Source organism: Coturnix japonica, chromosome 3, assembly GCF_054131305.1.
Source record: "Coturnix japonica strain WE chromosome 3, WE-NBRP24, whole genome shotgun sequence".
Taxonomy (NCBI): Eukaryota; Metazoa; Chordata; class Aves; order Galliformes; family Phasianidae; genus Coturnix; species Coturnix japonica.
This window is the reverse complement of record NC_140665.1, coordinates 34178716-34189533: the sequence shown is the minus strand read 5'-3', so window position 1 is coordinate 34189533 and position 10818 is coordinate 34178716. Positions and strand designations below refer to the sequence as shown.

Below are 10818 nucleotides of genomic sequence, written 5' to 3'. Positions count from 1 at the left end.
TTGAGCCCCCGTGTGGCACAGGAGTGCCTGGCTTACCCCCAGCAAAGGCCGAGCCCCAGGCTGGGTGAAATGCCCACCCTGCGGTGCCTGGGGCCTCAGCTGGGCCCTCTCATTGCAGCACCAGGGGGACAAGACCCCACCTGTACCAGGTTGACTGTGCAAACACTGCTTTGCTCAAGAGGAAAGAAACTGAAGTGAAAGGGATGGCGAAACACAAGGATCAACTCTGACCTTCACAGCCAGTTACTGAGGCAGGCCCTGCAGCAGTGATCGCAGCCACGTGGTGCTGCAAAGCCAGTGGGATGCACCAGGTATGGATGTGTGTGTGGGCTGTGGAATTGCCTTTCCGTGACTCAGCACGCAGAGCTGTCAGCCACATTACTGATGAGCTGTGGCTGAGCAAACAAGCATGCTCAGGGTGTTCTCACAAATCACAAAAATAATCTCATTACAGGCTACCTACAGTCACCTCAGATTTAATCATTACTTACAAATAAGCCATGATTAGTTAGAAATTAATCAAAACATTGGTTGTGTTTGTCTCCCAAGCCCTCATCTGGGTAAGCAACCCAACATTTCTCCTGATGAGAAGGAACATCAGGCAGAGGCCTCTCAGCTGCCCTGTCTGGGGCCTGACACAGTGGAGGGCAACCCCTGCCCCATGCCTGGTGCTCCCAGAGGCCCCTTCGCTACCCCTCAGGCCCTTCATGACACCATGTTGGCCTGCCAGGGCCTGTGTACTTCCTGCATTATCCTCCACCTCTTGCTCAGCAATCCCCAGGTGAGGAGCAGCATGTTTTCCTCAAGCACTAACAAACCAACAGTATCAGCTCCAACAGTAACATGTCCCAGCTTGATGGGTACCACTGTGAGCAGGCAAAGGAATAGAGACCTGCATTGGGGTAGGTGCACAACAGGACAGCAGAGTAGAAATCACACCCTGGGGAGCGATTCACCATCAAACCTGCAGCATACGTTTAGCAAATGGGTGCTGCTTCCATATGACGGCTCCTCAAGGTCCTCCCTGGCTCCAGAGAGGCAAACAATGCTCTTCCTTCCCTGCCCTACCCCATCCTTCCTGAGGTCTCCCCATTTCACCGTTGAGGTGCAGCTTGTAGCTTATATGACAGAATACAGTGTTAAAAAGAAGTCCAGATTCAAATTACATCTACACTTCTAATTCCAAAAATGTTACAGTTTTACCTTCTGTCTACAGCAAGTAAGATGCACTGGGGAGTACATCTAATGATTCTTGAAGACCAAGCCCTGAACACATTGCTGCTTGCATCAGACCTTCATAGTTTTCTCATCCTTGAAGCTTTAAATTTTACCATTGTCAGGCGATGTTCCTACTGTCAAACGTAGAAGTAATGCAAGGACTGTCAGCTTAAAGACACAGCCATCTATCTACCAAAGCTCAGCAGTGAGGGTGGTGGTCAGGAGTGCAGGGGCACAAGTTTCTGGGTAGTGTGCTGGTAGATCATACTTACCCTCTCCCTGTCCAGCTCTGTCTCCTTTGACCCTCATCTTCAGCATGACCTAGGTCCTTCATTGTATTGCTTACATCACCAACTGCAGCACTGCTAGCAAATAGGACTCTGCTGCATTAGCCTTGAAGACGTGTTTTTGTGGTTGTGAATGCTGTTAAGAGTCCGTGTCATTGCTCACGGCTAAACAGGACTCCCTGAACCCAAAGGAAGTGAGGAAGCATCACAAAGGCTCACACAGTGAGGTAAGGGGCTTTGTTCCATCGGCTTCACCAAGGACAGGGAGCCCAGGCAGACAGCATGCTCTGCACTGCCTCACTGCCCCTCTGTGATTCATCCCATCCATTACATCACGGTGAGTGAACTAAGGAAGGAAAACTTGCTTTATAGCCTCCACCTTCACCCAATCTGCAAACAGAAATGCCATCCCATAAAATAACTGGGGAGAGCTTTGCCAGTTCTGGAAAGCAGAATAGATTTAATCCTGATAAGCAAATCCTTTTCCGGTGTGCTAGGTTAGAGAACTTCCAAAAAGAGGTTCAGGGTATTTTTTAAATGCCTGCTTATTATTTAGCACTACCAGGGCAGTTACAGATGGTCTTGCAACTTTAATTGTGCAGCTCTGGCATTTGCATGCACTCTCTTCCTTGCCTGTCACAGGCTTCCTGCAGGCCCCTACACGAATCACTTCACCTGCCCGAGGTTCTCTCCTCTTCCTGCTGTGCTTTCCATGCCTTGCCAGCTCAGACCAAAGCCACGCTGCTCACAGCACGCTGGGTTTTCAATACGCTGAGTCTCAATGGCTTCTGAGACTCATAGCGAAGTTACAAGAGAAAGCTGTAAACTAGGCGTGCACGTGGCAGACACAGAAAATACTCCTTGCTGTATCCAGGATGGACTGTTTTCTACTAAAGTCACACTAAGGCTAAAACCAGAGAAGAATCAACCATGGGGAGGAGCCAGGGAAAGGAGAGGAATCTCTGTTGGTGCTGCTGACTATGATGAGGACAACAGTTGTGCAGAACTGGCTGACAGGGATATGGAAATGTTAGTAAATATAACAGTGATTCTCAACAGCTCATATTGTGTGTGAGTGTTGGAGTTGTCACTTTAGTATGTTGTATAGCTACATTTTCCAAGATTGACTGAAATTATCTAAAGCATGAAAATACATTCTTTTGTAGACTGAATTGGATCAGGGGATTTTACATAGTGCTGTACAACTAAGTGGGAGACTCGCTGTTCTTAGTTTTAGACAAAAATCGAACTAAGGGTGCATTTGAGGAGTTTCTAAGACAGCAGTGCCACAGTGCCATCCACAACAATAGGCTGTGGCTGAGAACTGATCTTAACATCAAACTCCTCAGGCTGCAATATTAATTCACACTCCAATGAAACAGTTGCCATGGAGAGGCCAAAACAATTCACTGACTCCGACGGGCAACAAAACACAGAAAAACATCTACTTTGTTTTCCAAATATTGGCGAGTATGTTTTATATACGTAACAGCCAAATTTCATCCCTCAGGAGGTAAAATAAATTACGACTTGATTGTGACAAGTAAGTAAACCATCAGACTCACTGATACAATGAAACAGTCTGCAAAGAAATTCTGCTTTGAGTCACAGAAAAGCACTGCTGGCCTGAATGACAAAACACTGCCTCAGTAAGTTAACTACTTCCTGCCTTGACTTCTGCTTTCTGACTTGCTACTAATATTGTGCAGCTCATCCTACACACACCCATACCTCTGCAAAGGTGCAGCGTTTCATAGAACCTTTACACACACAAACCAGTTCTTTCTGTAACCACTTCCTGGGGGATTCCTAATAGATATGCTATTCCACAGAGGGTTTGGGTACCAAAACAGAGATTAGTAGATTCAGCCACATAAGCAAGTTCTTATAGGTCTATTGGTAGACTCTTAACAAATTTAACTTTTTACATCATCGCTCACAGGAATTTCTCATGTGCTCTGCAATCAAACCAATGGAGTTTGTTGATCCCGCACCGACCTTGCCACCAGGGTAAGGCTTCTCACCAGCACGGTGCACCTTGTGCACACACATCAGGCTATCGTTAGTCACGAAATAAAACCGCTTGAGACAACTATTTCACAAGGCTATCTTGTGAGATATCCTGCTCTCTGCCTCCTGCTGATACCATCACTGTCTTGTTTGCTATATCAGCTTGGTTGTTCGCCCTGGAAAAGATGTCCGTGGATTTTATCCTGGAGAAGTGGGACGTGTCCACCAGACATATGTGCCCAGAAGAGCTCCAGGGTAAGCTTGCTTGTCCAAGTAAACCTATATGAACTTTGGAAAATACCTTTTTCCTACTTGTGCCTATAATGAGCATCATATAATGAACAACTCCTAATGGGTTTTCTTTAATGACCCTGGACTGAAAGATAATTCAGGTAGAGCAAACCAAAATTACATCCAAAGGCTTTTGGTTATACGAGAATTGCTGTGTGTCCTGAATTTATTAAAGTAATGAAGAATCCAGGAAAAAGAACTGCTGGGAGAGTGTGGGGGGTGGAATTCTCCAAGAAAATTTGTTTAACAGCACATCAACTTCAAAACTTGTCTATGTTTTATTTAATATGTAGCATGCTATTTCAGCTGAGAAGTGAAGGCTTGAAAAATCCTAATAATATTAAACTAATCCAGTTAGTTGCTCAACTGCAAGATGCACTACTCTTACCGTGCTGATTACAAGTCAGATGGAGCCACCAGAACAATACTGAATTATTAAGGTCTTACAGTGCATTCTGAGGCTGTTAGCATCTATTAGATTACAGTGCATTATACCAAGCACTCATTTCAGCTAGAGATTAGAAAGTACATTTATACTGCTGGCTACTCTTTGGGTGGATCATAGCATTTACATACCATATGTCAGCATGAGATTACAGAATGATTCATGCTTTTTGCCTAGGCCTTTCATCAGACTGCGACCAGCTCCAGTAAACTATGAAGCCCAAACTCCATTTCAACCTGTCTTTGACAATTCAGCTCTCAGGAATTACGCCCATTTCCAAAACACAGTGAGAAAGCCCATGGCTGACTGGTACCACCAAACTTCCTACAAGGCAGCATTTAACTTGTCTAGTCTCAAAACAGGTAAGTATCTCATGCTGTAAGCAACTCATAACTTATATAGAAAGAGATAAAGAATAAGCACCCAGGTTTATGAACAAACCAATTCAGCACTAAGACATTAATAGAGTAGTTCAGCACTAAGACATTAATAGAGTAGTATAAGAGTTCTTTAGTGGCAGGGGAGTAGGATTTAACACAGCATTATCTTCCTAGAGTTGCATGAAAAACCTTTGAACATGAACTCACTGCAAGATATTTCATATTTTGAAAGATATTTTCATAAAGGAGTTGGTTATGCCAGCAAAAGGGAAGTTATCTTTTAATAGAAAGTAGATTTCCAGAACAATGACAGACAAAGCAGCTGTCATGTATCTGTATCTGTCCATATATCACTGTATCTGTCCATCTCTTTATCTGAAGGGTTTGTCCATTAGCTGCATGCCAAAACCCAATTACATGTGTAACACAAATGGAAAGGCTAAGCATAAGTGTCCCTTGCTTCCTCTCCTATTAAGTTAATAAAGCAGGCTCACCAAACCACAGGGACATAAGGGCTATTAAATTCTGCAATACAGCACAGGCCCAGGACTATCAACCTCATCAATATTTCAGCACAAGCAAGAACAGCATGAGATCAGAATACCTTGTCTGCCGTTGGCCTTGTCAAGTCTACCAGATATTTGCGCCTCTCCTGAACACATCACCCCATTAGCAAGAGGAGCATTTGGTAGAGAATCAATTTCAACTACTATCCTATGCAGCCAGTCTATCCCCTCACACTAACAACAGAAGAGACTTCAGAGAGGAAAGCAGTGTATAGGAAGGAAGGCCTGAGAAATGTACACTTGCTATTGAAAAGAAGTCTAAAGTACAAGAAGTACAGTGGTTTTGTCTTTTTTTTTTTACAGCCTTTAATGTAGCTTATGACAGACAACTGGAAGCCTGTTGCCAATGACTGTGGCAAGCTGTTTCAAGGCCAAAGCAGCTCTTGACTTCACGAATGGCAATTTTGGCTCCAGAAGAAACTATAAGAGCTTTTGAAAGCCACTTAACTTGGCAGCATATAGGCACACTGCTGTTAGTGTAGCATTAGGCTGTTCTTGCCTCTGTAGTTGAATGCAGCACAGTTTCAAGAGCAAAACAGAACACTTGAAAATCCCCCCAACTTTCAGCACTTGTTTCCACAACATTCAGGCTGGTGGACGAGACATCCATTCCACTGTGACCAAAAGACCTATTTCACCATATATACAAATGAAAGATGGGGTAGAAAAAGTACCAATTAAAAAATAAAAATACAACAACAACAAAAGCCAGCAGGAATTAAATGGGCTATAAAAATTCTACAACCATTTCTAACACCAGGAAAGCTGCTGTGCATCAACCCAAGAATTCACTCTAACAAAGCTTGCTTGTGCAAAGCTGGCATTCAGGGACAACCTAATAAGCTTTACAGAAGCTAAATTTAACCATCCATAATTTAAAGAGAAAAATTCTTCGTTCCAGGTCATGAAAATAAACACACGCCAACAACAGTTCCGGTACCATATACTACCTGGAATAGACATCCTGGTCAGAGGATGGTTTCTGCTTCCTGGGCCTACAGTTGAGTGGAAGAATGAAAGAAAAATCTTGGAAAAGGAGCATAAATCACTCTTGCAATCAAGGCAGTCGTTATTCTTTAACTGCACTAATACATCATATCATTTTAGGCTATAGTTATAGTGCTTAGAAACCCTGTTTCACCTAGGAATATGAATTCCCCAACTGTATAAAAGGATGGTTTGTACAGTGGAGTTAGGACAGTGAGAAAACTGAAACATGTCTTGAACATGAAGGTCTCTGCTTACCACAAGGTAAACAGTAAACCCTATTTACTCTCTGGAGAAGAAAATTTCACTCCTAAAGCCAAGGATGCCTCCATTCCTTGGCTGGTAGTTTTAGTGACAGTCACACAGAAGACGAGAACACTCTCTCATTATTACCTACTTTTCACGGTTCAGGACTAATTCACCTCCTTGCCTACTTTTCACCTTCTGAAGGTTTTTAAATTAAGTATAGTAGTTATATTGCACTCTCTCTCACAGATTTTTACTTCTTGATTTGCCCTAGCTTGAGAAGAATAGGATGGTTCTCTCCTGAACTGTGAGGCAGAGACCAAAACTAGAAGTTAGAGCCTCCTGTCAAAGAGAAACAAGTATGAAGCTGCTTTGTTTTCTGCTACTGAGGAGAATAATCCTTACAAGTAATGCTGATACAAAGGCCTCTTGACATATCTGCCATTTTTTCAGTATTCCACATCAGCCTCCTCTTTCCATGTTACACCACTAAAATACACACCTTGCTAACTGCTCTGCCACATGCCAACGATTTAACAGGAAATTCTCCTTCTATCCAATCTCAGACATGTAGTTATCTATGCCATAATATGGAACATCTGATAGTTCAATTATATTAAAGGTTTCTTATATTTGTCTCACAGCCAGAATCTACTGAACCACCCCCTGCCCTATCCTGACAAGTTACCCTCCCCACTCCCCCCCCTTTTTTTTTGTGAAGGAAGAATAAGTTTTATTTGGAATGAAAAGGAAGCACATGAGTAACACTGTACAGTGCACAGAAACAAGTCACCCTCAGAAATCTGGAATGGGAACATGTAATTCTTGGGTTCTTGCCAAAAGAAATCAGATTCTTTGTATTATATCACAATGCTTATAAATGAAAATCATTCTGAAACACTTTCCAACGCTACTAAGATAAAATAAGTTTATGTCATAAGGCGAATGCTTATTATTTTCCCCGTCGAGGACAAACGCACAGAATATTTTTAAAGTTATTTCTAAAGCAGCTCAATTTCGAATTACAAAACTGTTTGCGCTTTGTTAGCTCTCCAAAGATCTTCCATTGGCTGTGTAAAAAAAAAGTTTAAAAGGGCATCAGAACGTTAAGAACTCTCACCAAAAATAATCCTTTTTAATTAGAGAAACAGTTTGCTGAAATACATGCTTTGGAAGTAGATAAGTGCAGGGATTTAAAAGTAATAATAATAATAAAAAAAAGTAACATTATAAAACATTTAACTCAAAAATCAGAACTGTTCTTTAATAATTGCAAATGAACTTTGTACAATATCAATTTCCTAACTTCCCGAGCACACTTTCTGGTAAAGACTTGAGTGTCCTCCGTGAGTTACAAAGAGTTCAGTTTTCTGTGCTATACAGCTAAAAAAAACTTGGCATCACACCTTTTGTTTAAAAAAAAAAACAGATCACACAATAATTTAGACAGCATTTATAGCATTACAAAATCAGAATCCCTCTCTTTAATCACTCACAAGAGCAGCCATAAGGAATACAAATAATGAGGATGTAAAACTATCTGTGCAAAACTGCATTGTTTTTACTGTCTAAAATTTCAGGGAAGTAACACCGCCAACAGCAGAGAGAGGACAACAAACAGTCATGAAGTAATGACACCTTAGATTTCCAAACAGGAATTACATTATGAACTAACATCAGGAAAAGAAAAAACAAAAAAATTGATGGCACCTTGAAACAACAGATGTTCTGGAATTTGCAGTTGAATAAGAACAGATACAAGTTCAAGTTAAAATCTCTTTCAGGAGTAGCAATTGATTTAAGAATATCAACTCTAGCATTTCTTTCCATGCAAAAAAAAAAAAAAAAAAAGAATCTATCTTTCCAACGTCTTTGCTTTGCGGGCTACTAATGCATTTAAGAATGAGCAGTCTTTTGAGGAGTGTGCTTTCTTCCATGCATCTGAAATCTTTAAAACAGCTGGATCATTGATTCCCTGGGCTTCCCTACTCCAATCCATTTAACTGCAGGAGAGAAAAATAAACTTTTATTATAAGAATACAAAGCAAGGTGGGATTGCAGCTTAAGATACAAACTTATCTTCTTAAGCACTTAGGATCTTTAGTTCTATAGCTACAAAGAAAAATATTGTAACTTCTTAGCCTACTAATGCTATATCTACATCTACTGTTTGTGAATTAAGAATGCGCTGGTGATTTGGAAAAGCTAGAAAAGTCTTCCGGTTCCTATATCAAATTAATCTGTTTTCCAGATCATAGGGAAAAAAAATACAGAACCTGTTAGAAAAGATTTGCCTTATTGCCACTCCAAGCTTTGGATAGAATCAGCTCATCTTAGTTAGGAACCTTGGTGGTTTGTTAGCTTAGGATCTCCTACTGCCACGCATACTTAATACTTCATTAGTACACCAGTGGTATCATTGACTTCATTATGGCAGCAGAACTGTATCCCTATTACCACCAATTGGAAAAACACTTAAGCGTAACTTCTAAGAATCTCAGTTGAATGAGAGCTGCAGTGTAAGCCAAAGGAAGGATGCTTATCATAACTTCTGAAAACGTTCAATCCAACAGACAATAAAAACAGATCAAACAGATCAATAAAAAGTAGTAGAACAGTCATTACAAGTATCACCAGGTACAAAAGAGTAACTAGCTACAACTTAATTTTCTATATTGTGAACGTTCATTAAGGCAGAGCACATGAAAGATAAGTTTCATGGAGCTAGGAGAAATAAATAAGCCTTCTTTACTTACCAGGAACACCTAATTCCATCTCTATAAAACGAACATAGTTCTGTGCATTTACAGGCAACTCATCGAATGTCCTTGCATTTGATATGTCTGTATCCCATCCTGGGAGTGTCTCATACTTTACCTCTACTTTACTTAAGACTTCGTGGTTGGCTGAAAAACAAACAAGATACATCCACAAAGTTCATACATTCTCTATCACTAAACACATAGCTATAAGCTTCTTATTCCTTTCCTACAAGAAGACATTCTGTCTAAGGACAATACCAGTGCTGAAGGTGCTAACAGATACCTTTTTGTTAATATAAACAGAGAAAGCAAATCCAAACAACTATCAAGACTCAAGACTTAGAATTCTAGTACTAACAGTCACATATGCTTTGTTTAAACCGGAACATGTTATTTTCAGGAAATCTGTTTCTTCAAAATGTTGATTTATTTTTTGCTACACTAATATTAAGACCCAGTTCTCCTCTCATGAAGGAATTTGGTTGATGTAAAAGCAAAAATTATGTACCAGCTCGTGAGTACTATACGGTCAAAGTACATATTTTAAATGGCATAGGAGTGCACTTTTTATTAAATAAACACAATAATAACATGTATTGTTTATACAGAACACAATTCTCATGCCCCAAAATAGAGATTGTCTACTTCAGTTCTTAAGGGTTCTAGCTATAGAATACTGTAAGGAAGGCAGTTTGCAAACATAGTCTCCAGCACTACCAGTCCTCTCGTCTCTACAGCAGAGCCCAAAGCAGCTATCTTGATCAGACATGGAATGTTCTATTCTTGGACATCACTGTATACAAAAGATGTACAAAAGCTTTTCCGAGTCTACCATGATAGCAGCGTGACGGGACAGAATTTATCAATCAAGTCACCACTGCAGACCTGAAGGTGGAGTCATGTTTTCCACTGTTCCACTTCTCAGAATAATAGAAATGACCCTATTCCATTTTGCCAATCACTTAATACCTTGCTATAAAGATGTCCATCAATTATGAATCCCATGATCTCAAGCCCTAGAAAAACATATTGTTCTGAAACTGAAATATTCTATTAATTTTCTGAACATTAGCATTGAAATGACACTGAGGCAAAACAAAAGCCTTAAACCTGAAGATATGAAAGACCCACTGGTAAAAAAAAAAAAAAAAAAAGAAAAGAAAAAAGAAAAGAAAAGAAAAAAAGGAGGGTACCAATATTCTACCCTACCTAGAAGAAGGTAGCATTCATTAATGTTACTTAGGCTCCATGTCTCAGACAATCAAGTCACTCTTGCAAAGAGAGCCAGTCAAGTTGGGAAGGCGTAGTAGGTGCAAAAGGCGTAACAAAATTGCAAATACAGAATGTGCAGCCAACGAACTCAAGCTCAAATTACTGAATAATTTGTCCTGGTGAACCTAAGTGCTCGACAGCAGTGATGTCTTAAGTAAAGCCTCTATGAACTAGAGCCTTTTGAGTAAGGGCAAAGAACACATGCTACGCTCTATTGACTTCAAAGCTTGCAATAGTGAGGAAATGCACACTTTTTGTTGTAACTGAATTAGCCTTGACAAGCAGGCAAGAACATTTAGGACATGTGATTGTAAAGGCCAAGAATAAGCGCTTTCTGTCAACAGTGCTAACAAG

General features: G+C 40.6%; 2 protein-coding genes across 2 annotated transcripts in view; one reads left to right on the top strand and one right to left on the bottom strand.

The window, feature by feature from the left end:
* The first annotated feature begins 1759 nt into the window (after positions 1–1759).
* SPMIP3 (sperm microtubule inner protein 3) lies at positions 1760–6258 on the top strand. Its single transcript, XM_015857712.3, has 5 exons — positions 1760–1842; positions 3448–3515; positions 3678–3770; positions 4429–4613; positions 6099–6258. The coding sequence occupies exons 2-5, from the start codon at positions 3457–3459 to the stop codon at positions 6200–6202; spliced, it is 441 nt and encodes a 146-aa protein (XP_015713198.2). The 5' UTR covers positions 1760–1842; positions 3448–3456; the 3' UTR covers positions 6203–6258.
* A 1409-nt stretch (positions 6259–7667) lies between these two features.
* The window catches only part of ADSS2 (adenylosuccinate synthase 2), a 28070-nt gene continuing 24919 nt past the window's right edge, over positions 7668–10818 (bottom strand). The window contains exons 12-13 of the mRNA XM_015857710.3: positions 9187–9336; positions 7668–8433 (exon numbers count right to left, since the gene is read on the bottom strand). Of these exons, the coding sequence (XP_015713196.1) occupies positions 8381–8433; positions 9187–9336 (203 nt within the window). The 3' untranslated portion in view covers positions 7668–8380. The remainder of the gene's footprint in view (positions 8434–9186; positions 9337–10818) is intronic.

Bases quoted from the DNA above. Each gene is read 5' to 3' on its own strand.
- SPMIP3 (XM_015857712.3), top strand. From the start codon at position 3,457: ATGTGCTCTGCAATCAAACCAATGGAGTTTGTTGATCCCGCACCGACC. The intron at 3,516-3,677 runs GTAAGGCTTCTC...TTGCTATATCAG, and splicing joins GCACCGACCTTGCCACCAGG to CTTGGTTGTTCGCCCTGGAA. The intron at 3,771-4,428 runs GTAAGCTTGCTT...CTTTTTGCCTAG, and splicing joins GTGCCCAGAAGAGCTCCAGG to GCCTTTCATCAGACTGCGAC.